A 17,080-nucleotide genomic window follows, 5' to 3' on the forward strand; every position below is an offset into this window, starting at 1 on the left:
GAAATTAAAGTGAGATTTGCTGTCGAGTTTCAGCGATGAAAAGGAAGAATTGTTTTATTTGTTGTGGCATGACGATTCAAACGGCTGATATATTTGAAAATGTCCAATCCAATCCAGTGTTTCTCTAAAAGGTGAAAGTCCCTCCTGAGTTCAAGTCCAGATTGTGTTGTGATTTAAAGCTACAGTGTATTTTTTTTTACAGAAAACTTTTTTTAAGATGTAACTTTCAGGAGGGAAGAGATATTTACTATAAGAAAATACCTTAATTGTTTATCAACCTGACAAATTCCCAAAATAAATTACATATTAAATGGTCTTTCAGGAGAATCATTTAGAATAATCAAATCATATTAAGGTAGACACTACATTAATTTTCTTTACTGTTTCCCAAAGGAAAACAGCCTTGCATTTCATAATTGACAGTGGAAGCTTACTTGGATTGAAAATCACATCAGCATATTTTGATTATACTCAGAGAAACCAACAGGTATGCTTTATAAGCTCACTCCCAAGAGAGTATTTCTATCTTTTTTCTAGTGTGAATTTAATAAGCAGTTCTTAAACTTGGAGGGAAGCTATTCAGCAAGCGATGAGGCTACAACTACTTATTAACTCTAGTAGGTCAAACACTATTAATCACACAAAGTTTTCATTTCTGTGTAGCATCTATCTTTCTCTGCTTTATCTGTTTATCCCTTGGAGGGCTAAAGTCTTTGGATCAAGGCTCTTTTGTGACCTCGGGGGCAGCAGACTGGACCTGTGGCAGCCCATCTCAGGAGACCAGAATGGCTGGTTGGGATTTGGGGGGGAGGTGAAGAGATTATGCGTCAACAGACTTTCCTTTGAGAAAGTCAGGTCCTCACCCAACGCCTCTGACAGGCAGGGCCAGCACAGGTCATCAGTGATGGACGTTTGTCACACCTGCCCCAGGTGAATGACCTCCACACACAGATCTCACAGAACAGAGGGATCCATCTTTCAACCGAGTATCTGCTGGAATAACACGCTCCCCTCTGACCTCATGCACTCAGGCAAACCCTATAACTGTTGTTTTCTTCTGAGCAGTGTCTAAAGATCGGTTTAAGAGCATGCTTGGGGTTACTCACAAAGCTAGGCTATGCACATGCTTGGGGTTACTCACATAGCTAGGCTATGCACATGCTTGGGGTTACTCACATAGCTAGGCTATGTATTTATTATTAGCAACGGCAGTAGCAACGGCACTAGTCTACAAGAAGCACTCAAAAGGGGAAGCAGCCTAGCTCTCATTGGATTAAATAAAAAATTAACCAGAAGTGTGATTGGCTCTTGTTGTAAATCCCTTTGCACGGGAGACACAGTGGTGAGGCGGTGAGTTCTAATCTTTGACCTTTCACAGCAGTCAATCATAAGATGTGTCTGTTTTGGTCAGAGCATGTAAAGGCACACAGGCAGGATGCCCACACTGGCATTAAATCTCCCGTGTGCACATTATCTGCATTCCTACTTTTCCTTCAGCTGTCTGGCCTGTGTTGCTTTTGGAGGGGCTTAGGCCCCCCAGCGTCAGAGTCAGATTGTGAAGCAGGGCATAAATTCAGACCACGATGCACTCTTAATACCAACCAGGCTGCTTGCCTTATTGGAATGGGAGAGGGAAAGCCTGGTGTGTTTCACTGAAGGGTTAGAAGGGCAGCTAAGTCATTAGTCGATACACAACACAGGGCACTACTTACACTGGTAATGGGGAAGGATCATGTCCTGCCAGAGCAGTTACTGGAAATGAAAGCCGTAGCATGCAACCGGACAAACAAATGTTTCTGCCCATTTACAGCATAATTAAACATTACTGATACTGCAAAATAGTCATCGCATTAAATTCAGCCCATAAATTAGAATATGGCTCAGCTGAGGGGATCCACACATTAATCATTCATTTTGCATCGAGGAAACGTCAACTCCTGCTTCCTACAACGTCTCACAAAGCACTTTGAGATCAATAGTGGTTGTTTTGTTTAGCCGCCACACTGAGCCTCGGGGCTCATCACGAAGGCCTCCTCCTTCTTCATCTGCTCGGAGGCGTTGGCTGCAGGTGAGCTCTTGGCCCTCAACAGAGGTATGTTATGACACCATCTTTGATTGGTATCTACCGGCATCGCCTACAACCATATGCAGATGGTGTAAATACAGGGGCCCCTCTCAAGCACCTATGGAATGCGAATGTTCAAAAGCACAGGTACCGGGAGGGGTTGTGGGGTTTGTAAGTAGGGTTTGGGGGAGGGATTTTGTATCCTCAACAGTGAGACATGGTTTTAGGATTGTGGTCTCCCATAATAGACTGGCAGTGGTTGTGGGGTCTTTGCTTCCCCATGATTTTTATAAACACATTCGTAATAGCTGCTACCATGTACGTGCATAAACCTTTTGTGGGATGGGCCGTACAACCGACAGTTGGCTATAAAACAGTACTTACTGTAGTATACCACTGCCAGTTCACATATTTCATTTAATAAAACCCTCCCAGAAAAGGTCACAGTAAATACACATAGAAAGTGTAACAAGCTAATGTAACTAGGAATACAATACATTACAAATGATTCATTCAATTTATTGTTGTCAAATAAAATAAAGCTGCAAGTACGTTTAATGGAACAGCATCCTAATAAAGGCTTTCCCGTCATTGAGAAGTTCCATTAGTCCTCCCATTCTATTGTGTGTCTGTGTGTGTTTTTTAAAGCAGCATACCGGTAACAGTAAACAGTGATTCCATAATAGACATGACCCACAGAAGGCAGTGAGGTAATCTGGGCTTCTGCAGAAGCAGCCGAATGAAGTCATTGCCAAACCCCAGAACCAGTGAATTAGATTTGGAGTTAATGGACCACAGGAGAAGTGGCGTGGCAGGGTTTTGTTAATGGCTGATGTTGGGTTTAATAGCCAATCATTAATGGGTGATGCTGCTGGATCTGCAGGGTCAGAACTGAGTCTTCCTGTGGTCTTCTTTCTTGTCTGACGGTAGCAGACGTCCCTTAACCCCTCCCCCCTGGGGGTCCTCTGCACCCCTCCAATACATAATTCACAGCATAATGGGTGTGATTTTAGAGTGCACTTATACCCTAAACTGACAGCAGGATGCTGGCTGAAAGCTGTGCCGTTACCCTACAGTAGCTGTCTGTCCACAGCAGTAATTTATGGTGTTTTTAAAAAGGTTTTAGCAGGATCTTGTGTGTTTGAGTGCACATACGACCACATATAAAAGACTAATGAGACCTCAAGATCCATTCCCAGCTTGTGTCATGGTGAAAGCCTTTATACACCATCACTTCTAGTAATGAGCTTTGTCCTTTCCTATGACTCACGTATATTGCTCACATTTCTTATGTTCATAACAGAATGTATTCCTAACAAACAAGTAGGAATGTTTTTTTATTAAACATCTTCAGTCAATTGAAAATTAGAGAGATTAGATTGTGTCCCTTGATGCTGCTGTTTTCAAATTTGAAGCAACCCCAATTTATGTACCAGATGGCACATAGATCCTTACAAAACAGTATATATAGTTAATTGAAAATATTGTTTCCCTGTTTTCTTTTCTGTGAAATCTACTTACAAGTTTGTTGAAAATTTGTGGTTGGCAGTAATGTTCTGTCATTGACTTTGGAGCTTGAGATGTTTTGAGCAGGAACATGGTGCAAATTCATAGTCTATTTATATTCCCTGGAACTTTGTTGTGTGAGAGCACTACTCTCTTGGGAAAGCAGGTGGAGGAAAATGAGGCACCTGTTCACAAACAATGCACAGACGACTGGGTAATTTGTTTGCCTCACCGGGTGATTGCTGAGGGCTCAAAAAAGATGGGAGTTGGTGCTTTCATATTGTCTGCGTCTGTGTGTTTGCTTTCTGAAAGGAACTAGGAGGTAAAAACATTTTAAAATGTTTTCATGACATGGGCCACTGGTTTGGATTTTGCTGATAAAATTGCTATCTGTGAGACTATTGCTCAAAAGGTTAACTGTACTTTTGAATGAACTATTTTACCATATTACTATTTGCCTGCTCCATACTACCTGTTCTTTGTTATACTTTGTTTCTTCACAACCCCCAAATCCGGGAATCAGTCACCCGATTCTGTCTAGTGGCAAGCCTACACAGGTATAAGGCTCCATTCAGGAACTTCCTGCGACTGGAGACAGCGTTTTAGTCGTTAGACATCGACGGGCACCTCACAGGTGGTACTCCAGACAATGTCTGAGCTCTGAGCCCATTACTTTCTCAGTTGATCTATAGGTGTTGTAACGAAGTCAACTAGACGAGGCTTAAATGTTTTTATCAAGAGCGATAGCACTGTGGGACCAATGAAACTAGATAAATACAAGTTGCATCCAGAACAAATACATTTGTCACGGATATCATTTTGGCTCAGGCAAGCAGGAGCTCCCTTCTAGATGAATTTATCTGGCCGTATTTGCGTAAAAGCTAGTGTACCAAGTAGATAAAGTAGTTTTTCACTCTGCACTTCAACGTACCCACCCGCTAATAATAAATACACGTACCCACAATTAAAACACAAAACGTTGACCTGAATCAATAAGAGACAGACCGTTTGGACCAGGCTCTGTTGATGCCGTTCACAGTGATCTACATGCAGAATAATGGGAATTGAGACAGGAGGGGGGGAAGATTATAGAACTAACCACTGAGCTCAAATGTGGCATTCCCACTGTGTGGTTTAAACAACAGTAAGAGTTGTTTGTGATGAGGATGGTGTGTGTGTGTGAGAGAGAGCTGTCAGTCATTCATCCACCAGATGATTACACCCTTTCCATTGCAGAATGATTGAAAGAAACAGCAAGATTTGGTTGGTTTGCAGGGTAAGGGGGAGGGTCACAAACCAGTTCAGCTGGGTTGCTTTGTTCATGAGAACATGTCTGAAGCATAGACATGGGCAGTATGTGAAATATAGAGATTCCTGTTGTAAATTCCCTGAAGTATGAGATGGAAGGTATGCTTTGAAACATCTAAACACTGATATTCAATCAATCTCACAGTGGAAGTGGACATCCTGTCTGACTGGGCCATATACAACAAACTTACAGTATGCATAACAACAGTTGGTCAAACGTATTAGTAATAAGGAAACAGAACAGTATACATTTATTCTGTACCAATTCTGAAACTACTGAAAGTTTGATGGTGTTAACATACATTCTAGGGATGGCAAATCAAAATTCAGAGATTGTTTAATAATTCAATAAAAGATGGCAAGGAAAAAGTAAATGTCACGCAGAGTTAAGTTCTCTCTGATTTCTGCAGTACTGTCTGCACCACTGTTCACTCTTGGAGTCTGGCCTTTCCTCAAAACACTATTGATCTAGTTGGAGTGGTTCTGCTTGCTGCATGTGGAAAGCCTTCACTGTGTAGCCTTTGTGGGCATGCACCATGGGATCACCATTCACTGCACTGGCCTCCGTTTCAGCACTTAATAAGTTTGAGCTTATTTTTTGATCTCTCCTGAAGAGAGTGGGGAGGGAGGTATGGAAGAGTGTGTGTGGGGGGGGTGTGGAGGGGTGTCTGATTTCCCCTGTGAGAGTGTATCTGAGCTGTCCTCAGCTGTCTCTCCTTAGGGAGAGAGCCACCTTAATCAGGAACATGAAAGGATCTCCCGTGGTGCTGCTGTCTCTCCCTCTCTCCTTCTCTGTCCGTTATTTGATTTTCCATTGCTGTCCTACCCTGTTTGAAACTGGTTTACTTTCAACCTAAGGATCTGACTTCCTAACAGCTAATTATTTTACATCAAACCTGGCTATCTGAACTGTTCAAGGCTTCAGTGAACTGATGCGATTAGGCTACAGGTCAGAATTTGAGTATGAGACTTTAAATTGAATGACATGATATTAATTATTATAAGTATGTGTATAAATATATTTATAAGATATAGCCATAGCCATCAGTTTTGTCTTGCAGAGATGGGGTGTAAATGTTAGTGTTTGAACAGACTGCGTCTTCAGTGTATGACCCACATTGTCACGTCGGTCATCTCGTTGGTGACAGAGGATTACCTTATCTCAACAGGCAGTAGGAGCTTTGTCCCTTTGTAATTCTACATGTACGATTAGTTCTCATTGGGTCACATTGTAGTCAGAAGAGAGAAAGACTTTCTTTAATACAAACTAATTTAAAGGTTTTACAGTTTCGCTTAAGAATTCAAAATAGCTATTTTAATACAAAGCATTTTAACGTCTGTTTTACAGAGCATAGCTGAACAACTTGCTTGTTTCTTTACTTTCTACTGTACGTTGCTTTTAATAAAAGCATCTGAGAATGGAATTACGTGTGAATGTCTCAAACATATTCTTAATGTGCTTTTCTTTCATGAGGTAGCTCACTAGACTTTGGTAGTCGCATCTAAAATTGTGTGTCCTATCTAAGTGTGGTTAGTTTAAACCGCCCAGTTAGACCATCAGTCAATTATGTGTAATTGAATAAGGGCTAAAAACCCCTAGTGAGCGAAAAATTCGAACTAAAAACGTTTTATTACTATTAGAACTAATGTGCACATTGTGGATGCAGGGGGCAAGTTTTCCTACTGACCTGATCTGTGTGAAAGTGATGGTAACCATGGTAAAGCCATTTACTTCCATTCAAACAGGGATTCAAATTTGAGGGACAAGAAGCAAATGAATACATGCTGTGTGGTGAATTTTGTCAGACACTAATTTCTACCCTACAAGAAAGAAATCATTTCAGGACAAATGTAATGATATATTACTGCAGTTCCTGCTTTGTGCATTTGTCTGTTTCCTGAAAAAAAGGAAACGCATCACTTTGTTCTGCTGTATGACTATTTTTCACTACCCAGTGACTCGTTTCTGAGTGCAGTGTTAGCTTCAGTGTTTCCCACAGATTAGAATGCAATAGGTGGCGGCCGGTGTTGATTCAGTGGTGCACTGCCACAAATTAGTCTGTGTGGGAAACACTGAGCTTAAAGAGAACAACTTGTGTCTTTTCTACCCTCCCACTCATGCCTTAACCTCAACCTAAACTCTGAAAGACTGAAATTAGGTATTTTTATGGCAAGTTGAGCAACACCTACAAGTCAGTTGCACCATGACGACCTCTCTTTCCCTCCAGTTATCTGAGACTGCCACTCCCTTCAGGCCTCTGTCCCCACTCCTCTACTCTCCCTCTTCTCTTTCTCACCTCCTTCCGCTTTGCCCCTCCCTCTCATGCTTGGCTTTATCTCCATGGAAACGTTTTGTTCAGAACTGAGATTTGTTTACATTTTACAAGCTGCGTACACAAGACATAATGCATTTGAAAAATGTAGTCTCTGCAAATGAACAATTAAGTGGACATTTTTACTTTTAACGCCATGGTGTATCAAGCTGTGTTGTAGTTGATCTAATTTCTGATGTATTAAATATAAATATATATATTTCTTGTCTTTCTTGTCTTCCCTCAGTGAGTGGTCTGAGCAAAATTATTGGCCAGTATGGAACCACCATTGTCATTCCGTGCCATAACCAGGGTACAAATTCAAAGGACTTGTTCATGACTAAATGGAAATATGTAAGTTAACACTGTATTTATTTATGAAAATTCATGTGTTTAATGATGAAGCGGGCCTAATCCTAATTTAGGAAGTGAGGTTGGAGATAACCACATGTATGAGCCTGACATGTCAGTAAACACACACAAGCAAATGTATACTACAGAAATGTTTAAGATTGAACTTCCCTCATCAAGAACATCAATAGTTTACAAAATGAATGTATGGCAATATGTTATAAATATGTTATAAAGCTTCTAATTAAGTACATTTAGTAACTTTTGTGATACTGATGATATAGTAGTAGAAGTGGGGCTTCATCATTAATATAAATCAAAACCATAATGATCAAATTCCCTAACTGAATTAATCCCATCTAGGAAAAGAGAGATGGAAGTTCTGGAGACCTGCTGGTTAAGAAGGCAGGCCTGAACATCTCCATCATTGCCACAGATGACTACAAGGACCGCGTGAGCATGGCCGAAAACTCCAGCCTGCTCATTTCTGATGCAACACTGGGTGACCAGACAACCTTCACCTGCATGATGGTGGAAGGAAATGACATTGCAGAAAACCGTGTGGAAGTGGTTGTCCAGAGTGAGTACAGGGATCAAAAATAGGTGTTAAGTGAAATGGAGGAACCATAGAGATTAACAGTATTTTTCATTTCCACTGACAGAAGTGCTACAATGTACCTGGGTGTATTAGATACTAGAGATGCTGACATGCTGAGTTCTGCGTTCTGTGTTTTTCAGAGGCTCCCTCCAAACTGGAAGTATCTGGCCAAGTTGAGGAGCTAGAGATTGGCAAACTAACCACGGTAGGGCTTCTAATGATATGCATTGCTTATACCTACATTATTTTAAGCAGTGTTATCAAGGGAGATCCCTCACTGGAGATGAAGTATCTGGAGGCGTACTAAAGAAAGACCATACTTTTAGAAGGATGAGGTCTTTGAAGTAATGCTTCTGAATTAGTAAACAGCAGAGCCTCCTCCAATTAAAGGACCCAAAGGGTCTAAGATAGGGTTTTAAAATGCTTGGGGCATTTCATGCCACACTGGCTAGAAAACTAGATACTTCTTAAAGGCCATCGCAGTCCCAATAAGAGCTAACTTGCAGGGATATTTGATCAATGAAGAAGATGCACACATTTGATTAAGGCTATAATCATAGATTAATTAACTGTATATCAAATGATAGATCAAAAGCAGGATTTAGCAGCTTTCTCATTTTGTTCTTTGAACCACAGATGGGGAATTGCAGAGCACACGATGCCAATCCGCCCGCAGACGTCACATGGTTTAAGAACAAGAGACCTCTGGTGGCTGATGGGAAAGGTATGCAACTATCAAATGTGATATTTTATTCAAAGATAGTGAAGAAATAAGTATCTCAAGGTTTATAAGAGTGGGAACTTTCATGTCTGGTTTCACAATCAGTCACAACATCTTGGCATGCAGGATGCCCAGAAGTGCAGCAGTGATACCTATCTCAATCTCTTCCTGTGGGACATACAAAGTCAGGCCTTATTAATTGTGCCATAGTTGGTTAATATGTGTCGTTCCCTGTATGTGATGTTACTAACCGTTGCGGACGTGGTTTCTAGGGATCGTTGTCGAAACCTCAGTTGAGGTGGACTCCATCACGGGCCTTTCAACCACCTCCTCCATTCTCCAGTACGCTGCTGAGAAGGAGGACACCGACACTCAGTTCACCTGCGGCTCCCATCACCCTGCTGGGGATGACTTGGTAACAGCACCTGAGACCTTCACTGTCACCTGTGAGTAATCAGATAGAAACTGCCCTAACAACCGTTATCAATCGAAAGTACATCCCTCTTCCCAGACAGTCGATTTGCTGTGCTCCTCACCGGTAAACAGCAACTGTATTGACAGCCAGGATGACGGGTGTTTTATTTTCCGCCTGTAGTTGAAGCTCCTCTTTTCCACCATTCAAGGCAGACAATATTATTAATGATGCTGTAATGATGTTAATTAAAAAATGAGGTGAGGGTGACTCTGTTGTCAGAGGGAGACAGAGCGTAACATTCGGAGTACAGCTCGATGTTATCTGCTCGAGAAGACATTTTGAATAGGGATCATCAAAACTGGAAGGGTCTCTGAATTCAGTCGTAAAATAAATGTGGGCCATTTGGCTCAGTTGAAGCAGCCATCAAGTACCATTGAGGTTTTAAAAGAGCTTTTTTGTCTTGTGCCTCAGGGTGCTAGTGTAGTTTCAAGAGCTCCGTAGCTGTATCCTCTGACATCGCCTCGACACTCAGAAAATTCTGTGTATAACTGTGAATTTTTCCAGGCTGGATGCTTGGTTGGTCTCTTACACATACAGCTGCCAGGTGTTTGTGAGACTGTTCTTGACTGATCCCATCATCCCCCCTGGTTCCATACTCTCCTACTTCTCCCCTCAGACCCGACAGAGAAGGTCAGCCTGGAGATTATCCCTGATGACCCTGTGTTGGAAGGAGACAATGTGACTCTGAAGTGCAAAGCCGATGGAAACCCTCCTCCAACCAGCTTCAACTTCTACATCCAAGTGAGTTTTGACCAACTTCTGTCATCTGCATTCTTGTCACACCCCGTTATCTCCACTATTGGTAGTTCAACTTCCTGAAGTAGTTGCGGATACCACCAGTCTCTAATTTTCCATCTTGTCCCTGATCCCACCTTTCTTTGAGATTCTAGCTGATCTTGAAAAATGTTTCTGACTCCTGAGTGTCCAGAATCTAAAGTATTATTTTCCATGGTCTATAAGGGTGCGGTGGTGAAAGTGGAGAACTCGGACACCTACGTTCTGACTGATGTCACGCGCGACAGCACTGGTGAATACAAATGTGCTCTTATCGACAACAGCAACATGGAAGCTTCTGAAAACATCACTGTTAACTGTAAGTCACCTTTGTATCCTGTGCTGCATTTCTGTCGAAGCAATAGTGTGGGTCACCTTCCTGTAAATCTTCCACGTTTTCATATCCTTAATGATTCAGTGATTAGAAAACCAATATTTAAAACCTATTCTAATGAATTATTCTGTGAATTTGAGTCAGTTTCCAGCGGTTATCATATTTCTCAGTAGAGAGAGACGTATCATTACCTAGTCTGAGCACTTCTCTCCTGTCAGTCTCTTCCACTGTGAGGTGAAAGTTCTGTTAGAGCCCAGGTCCTTTAATACGTTTAATAAGCTGGATCAATGAGGATGTGCTGGGGTTTCTGCAGGGAGCTGATATGGTTTTCAACAGGAGCTTGGTGCTCTTCTCCTCGTTGCTGTTAAACTGCCTGTTTATAGTGTGCTTTCCTCGCCTGCAGACCTGGATATGACCTTGAGCCCCTCTGGAAAAGTCATAAAGAGTGCTGGAGAAAGTTTGGATCTGACCCTCCAGACCGATGCATCAGGAGAACCTAAAGTGTCCTGGACAAAGGTGTGGTGTATGGCTGGTACTGCATTGGTCATTGAAAAGAAGCTAGTTGTAGCAGGCTTTTATTTATTTTTTTATTATCTATGTTTGTAGGACCATAAGAAACTGGACAAGAAGCCCAAGTTTGACAAACTGACGTTCTCTGACTCTGGTTTGTATGAGTGTGAAGTCGCCATTGGCACTCTCGTCAAAAAAGATTCATTTGAAGTCGTTGTTGAAGGTAAGGATTTTGTTGCATTTGTTAGTCTTGTCGATTTCCTCCTGCATGGCGTATGCGATATCTCTCTTGTCCTGGTTTAGCTGGAGAGATGCGTCTTGTTACAGGGCCCCCTGTCATCCAGAGGTTGATTAAACAGCGTGGTGAGGATGGTCAGCACAAGGTCCTGGTGTGCGAGGCTGAAGGTTCCCCCAAGCCCAGCGTGGCCTGGAGCATCAATGGAACCTTGGTATGCAATGCACACATACACACCACACTACAGGGGACAGAATTTTGGAGCGTCACAAAAAAGTATTGCTACGTAAGTTACATGGTAGTAAATGTAACCTTAATGTCTAGTTTTGATTCCCCCCGAAAACCATTTTCATGTGTTTAAATAAATGGTTACATTCACAAAGATTCTCATGTCAAGCATACGAAAAATATCAAGGCAAAAATATGTATTCATTGCGGCCCATAGTTTTGTTGCATGTCACCATGTGAGCAAGACCATGCACAAATCCCCCCAGTTATTCTGGGTATGTTTCTGCAGATATGAAGCAGAGCCCTGACCTTATAAAGAGAGTCCATTTAAGCTTCCTTTTATTGGAATCTGTCAGGAAGACTGAGAAGTCTTAAATCTGTTAGCTTTACTGTCAATGAACCAGTGGATGTCTTTGTAGGGAGGCAGTGATTGGTGGTATTTCATCATCCCCTGTCTATTACCGACAGAAAGCTACTTCCTTATTTTAAGGGTTTGGTCTCAGATGCCGTTTATTTCATTCAACTTCCTGTCTGAAACTTTTTCTAAATGAATGGGGTTCAGTGTTGAGTGGCTCAGAGATATGTTTGTTTTCTCAAATGCACACCAAGTTTATTATGCATTAGTCTGTCATGAAGACTAAAGCACTTTGTTGTTTTGGTGGCTCTGTGTGTGCTGATTGCATGGCTACACAATGAGACAGCATGAGATGCAGCTGTCAGTGCAGTGCTCAGGTGTTGTGTTGTGTGTGCATTGTGAGCAGACATGCACATGCTTGTGTTTGACGTGAGTCAGCGCAATAAATCCACTCAAATGCTGCCATGACCTTTTTCAGAGTTTTCCATGGTTGAGTCACACAGGTTTTTATTCCTATAGAGGCAGCAGAGTCACGGACAAATGCATTATGCATTCAAAGTTTATTCCATCCAGTCCTTTTGTGTGATAAATACCCACCAAAACTAAATACGAGTCAAATGTAAGCTTGGTAAGGGCAATTTATGTAGTGGATGTACCATAACGTATTCATTTTAAAAGGGTGTTGGCTAGTTGCCACTAAGTATTTCCTCAGAATACGGCATTTATCAACTTCAGTAGTGTACACACCATCAAAATGCTGGACTGAAATGCAACAGCAACCCCATGTGGTACAAGATGTAACTGCCTTGTGACACTCTTAAACAAAAAGCTTCATCACAATCTTGTGTTGTTTTTTTGTTGTTGACAGAATCCTTACTTGCATGTTACTGTGTGCATACTAACAGTTGTTGTTTCTTATATCATTTTCAGCCTTATGAGAGTTCCTTCATCAATGGGAAGATTACCCACAAGCTCACTATTGTGCCTGTTGTGAATCTCACTGTCTCTTGCACGGTGTCCAATGATTTGGGCCAAGCTACCAAGGCCATAAATGTGTCCACTTGTAAGTACAAAATGGTGGTATGGTGTTCAGTCCTCCCCTCCTGTTCTGTCCTTCTCCCGCTTGTCTGGAGGGGAACTTGCTAATGTCCTGTGTGGATCCGATATTAACACACTCATATGCTTGTAGTGCATGACGATACAACACTGTATAGAAAGGTTGGGCACAGGGAGGCCACTGGGAGATATAACCGTTCTACTAAACATTGGACTTTGCGCACAATGCATTTTCTGCATGCACCAATGGATAACTATTACTTCTGCAACTTGGACTTTAGTCCGTTTAACCACTACTGTGAATCCTGGTTCTCTCATCATTGTCTGTCTGGACAACAAAGTCTTCCTTTTACTCATTACTTTCCCCTCACCTTTGGCTGTTTGTCGGGATGCTGGACTCCTATCCTTTCCCACTCTGCGTGACACACTACCTCTGCATGCAGATAACACACAATAAAAAAAAGTCTCACCTGTGACTTTGCAGTATGCATTTTTGATGGGTCTCTGAGGTGAATGTTAATATCATTTTATATCTGATTTCAGTATTTGAGGAGGTGAGAATGGATAAACAAGGTAAGTTGTGATGGCCTTCTTCATAATTTAACCGTTTTCAGAGTTTCAGAGGAAGGTGAGAAGGGATGGAAAGACAACAAAGGATTTGCAGACTTGAAGATCTTGTTTTGTTTCCTCTGGAGCTATGACACATTCTCACATTATATAAAAAAATCCCTGAGTCACTGTTGAACATCACCATACAGTGATGGATGATGAAACGGTAAATAACTACAGTATGATGTCCAGTGGTGCAGACGTGGAGGAGCAACCAGCATCCTGACAAATCTCGATTATAATGACAAATCTGGCGTTACTTCTTCTTTCATTGTTTACATAAATGTATCGATCATGCTTTTTCTTTCTTTTTTAACACACCGAATGCTATTCAGTGTGAATGAGATAATACAATTAATCAAGCTGACTACATAATGCTTTACAGTATAGATGTGTAAACGGTCCATCCTATCATTCATATGCAGCACAATTTATTTGATATTCTGTACACAAGCTTTTGTTATGGGGGGAAATATTTGTTGACTATCCATAGAAAGTTTTTCCACTAAGTGTCCAGTGTGTCTCCTTTTGCTTGGCAGATCAGTCAGATGAAAATGACCAGACCAAGCTGGTGGTGGGCATTGTTGTGGGTCTGCTCCTGGCCACGGTGATCGTTGGTTTGGCATACTGGATCTACATGAAAAAGTCCAAGTTAGTGCAACAGATCAGTTCTCAACCTTTCTGAATATCGTGTTTCCGTCGTTCATATCTATAGTAAAAAATAAACGTATTCATAATTATCATAAAGACCTACCCAATATCTTGTTGTCAACTTGTTATAGATTGTTGTACTGAATTTTAAAAAAAACGTTTTAAAGGCAAGGAACCTGGAAGACTGGTGAGAATGAGGATGGATCTTCTGAAGAGAGCAAGAAGCTGGAGGAGAAGCTGGAGGATAACAGCCAAAAAGCTGAGGTTTAATGTCATCTTAAGAGGGGTATGGTTACTTCCTTGGGACTACTTAGTTAAAATCAAATGCACTTCTTTATTTTAAACAGTGCTGTCACTGTGCTTCATAGCTGGATGTGTAGTTATTAGCTGTGTGTGAAATACATGTTTACAAGTGTAAATAAAAAAAATGTGTCTCTCTTTCAGTGAGGAAGCAGCGACCAGAAGCTTTTGCACACTTCTGCTCAGATTTGAAGAGGGGCATTGCCTTTGGATTCAGGGAGACCCTCCCCCAAAAGCATATCCACAAACTTTTTTTCCGCTATTAAAAACAGCCTGTGTGAATGCATATGCGGTGTACATAATGTCTGCACTAACTGATAAAAATGTGTAAGCTTCCCTATTATGAACGTTTTGTTCAAGTACTAGTTAAAAGGAATGTGGGAAACTGAAGAAAATACAACTTAATGTGTTGGCTTTGTTTTGGTTATCACTAGTAGAACTACTACTAGACCAGTTGCCTTTTCTGTAACAATGTGTTCATTGGCCTATTACCTCCCTTATCCTCAATGCAATAGGAGGTTCTGAGGAACTTGTGTTGTCCCATCTTACCTACAAATCATCACAAATTCTTCTCCAAACTAATTGTTTGTCTCAATAGTCCATAGAGTTGCTTTCATCATGGTCATCACAGAAAAACAGTTTATAAAAATTGAAATGGCTCAGGATGTGTAATTATACTTTGCTTTGATTACAGACTGTAATATGACTTGTGTCATATGGCAGCATATGTGACATATGCTGTACAAATGATTTTGTGAGATGGTGCATGGTCCTTAATTTTATCCTATACATTTTAGATATCTAATTGTCAGACAATTGAGTGAACCTGCTAGGAAGCTCACTAGACCATATGTCTGCGCATCGGTGTCACATTGATTTTGGACACTGCATAACAAAAAAAATCTGTGTTTTTGTCGTGCTAGGTCATTTATGTGCTCTGTCTGTTTTGTGTAAAAATATGAATTATCAGCTGTACACTTCACAATTTAGGTCAAGGTTATCTGTGAGCATTTACTGAATATGTAAATATAGCAAAGCTGGATGTAATTGTTTTATTTGACCTTTTTTGCTATTTATATTGTTCAAGATTATTGTTCAAGGTTTTATTTTCTTTTAGAAGAAATCAATTACTATCACTAAATTCACATCTTAGATTAAAAGGTATTGAACAATTACTTGCAGAAATTTGAATGTTAGATTCACCACTTGATACAGTATTTTAAACTGATGAGCCGCTGTTTGCTAACTTTCATGTAAAACCATCAAATTGGAAAAAGACCAAAGAGGCCATTGCCATGCAAGTACTGTAAATACTGACTTTTGTTTTTGTACTTTTGTTTAAAATAAAGTGTACATTTTGAAGATCTCTTGAAAGTGTATTGGGAGGAAACTCTGAACGATTATTCAAGCAGAGAAACAGTAAAAGCCCAACGAAACACACTTGGAAATGGCTTAGTGAGACAAAAACCAACAAATGCAATAAGAAAAATTTGCACTTGCAATGCACATGTAGATTCTTGGTTTTCAAACCACTTGGCACATAAACTGAACATTGGGCCATAAAAGATTAGCATGTTACGGATAATAAGAAACATTGGATCATGCAATATGACCAGTGTTCACGGGACCGGTTCGGCATTTTTTTTATTGAGGTCTGAAATACACGAAAGCCAGCCCAGCTGACCACCAAACATTCACATAGACGGGAACCGTGGCCCATGCAATGCACTCACTGTGCAATCCACCAAAACGTATAAGGCCTATGTGTAGCTGTAGCATATTCAACATATTTTCCCAACTAAGTATCTTATTCAGTTATCAGATTGGCTTTTGGTGGATACAAGTGAAAGCAGCCTACAGCTTCCCTTTCACAACAACAAATGTAGCCAACACAGTGTCAGAATTTTGACAGATGAACTTTAGGTTATAGTTTAATCAAATGTAGGATTTGTTAAACTAATGTGTTTTAAAAGTTGTTTATTCACTTTGTTTGGACGTTTTAAAACGTAGGCCCTATAGGCATACACAAGTAGCTTAGGTTCGTCTACTATCACAAATTTGAGTTTTTATTTTAAAATATTCAATATGATAGTGACGGTAGGTGGTTAGATCACGAAACAAAGGTTACGCTGCCATCTTCTGGCCCCCAAAAATGTGCAATCCACTTAATTAATTTGAAGTGTTCCTGTTGATTTATATTTTTATGTTGTAGCATTTGCCGGAGTGTTGCAGTTTACTCATGGAATTATTTGGAATTGTACTTGAAATTGGTTGTATGGAATGCTAAGTCATGATGCGAATTTCAAAAGGAAGTTTATCATTTTGTCAAATGCCGCAAGGCAACAAACATGGACACTGCTCTTGTGGAAGAATGGCCATCATGACACCTAGTAAAATAAAATACCTGCTTTCCCCCTAAACAACTGCCAAATGTTGATGAGAAAGAACAAAGACGATCGGAGCAAATGTCTACTTGTTTCATTTTAGTTAGCTATCTATTGCATTTACACAACGTTGGCTAAAGGCGAACGTGGTATTGAGAATTTGATTGGCAACAAGTTTTAGCGACGTAAATCCATTTGTGCAGTGCACTATATAAAAAGTTTGTGATTGATGTTGGACATATGCATCGACAACACAGTTGTCCCCACAATTTTAACAATTATTTGATTTATTTGACTGAAACCCGATT

General features: G+C 40.7%; 1 protein-coding gene across 1 annotated transcript in view; it reads left to right on the forward strand.

The window, feature by feature from the left end:
* The window catches only part of LOC124478010 (CD166 antigen homolog), a 23,490-nt gene extending 7,740 nt beyond the window's left edge, over positions 1–15,750 (forward strand). The window contains exons 2-16 of the mRNA XM_047036107.1: positions 7,439–7,545; positions 7,906–8,122; positions 8,281–8,345; positions 8,777–8,864; positions 9,134–9,307; positions 9,953–10,077; positions 10,297–10,429; positions 10,848–10,960; positions 11,051–11,177; positions 11,282–11,403; positions 12,703–12,835; positions 13,372–13,401; positions 13,977–14,088; positions 14,256–14,374; positions 14,533–15,750. Of these exons, the coding sequence (XP_046892063.1) occupies positions 7,439–7,545; positions 7,906–8,122; positions 8,281–8,345; positions 8,777–8,864; positions 9,134–9,307; positions 9,953–10,077; positions 10,297–10,429; positions 10,848–10,960; positions 11,051–11,177; positions 11,282–11,403; positions 12,703–12,835; positions 13,372–13,401; positions 13,977–14,088; positions 14,256–14,358 (1,649 nt within the window). The 3' untranslated portion in view covers positions 14,359–14,374; positions 14,533–15,750. The remainder of the gene's footprint in view (positions 1–7,438; positions 7,546–7,905; positions 8,123–8,280; positions 8,346–8,776; positions 8,865–9,133; positions 9,308–9,952; positions 10,078–10,296; positions 10,430–10,847; positions 10,961–11,050; positions 11,178–11,281; positions 11,404–12,702; positions 12,836–13,371; positions 13,402–13,976; positions 14,089–14,255; positions 14,375–14,532) is intronic.
* Positions 15,751–17,080: the final 1,330 nt, after the last annotated feature.

This window comes from Hypomesus transpacificus, chromosome 15 (assembly GCF_021917145.1).
Source record: "Hypomesus transpacificus isolate Combined female chromosome 15, fHypTra1, whole genome shotgun sequence".
In the NCBI taxonomy this organism is placed as follows: domain Eukaryota; kingdom Metazoa; phylum Chordata; class Actinopteri; order Osmeriformes; family Osmeridae; genus Hypomesus; species Hypomesus transpacificus.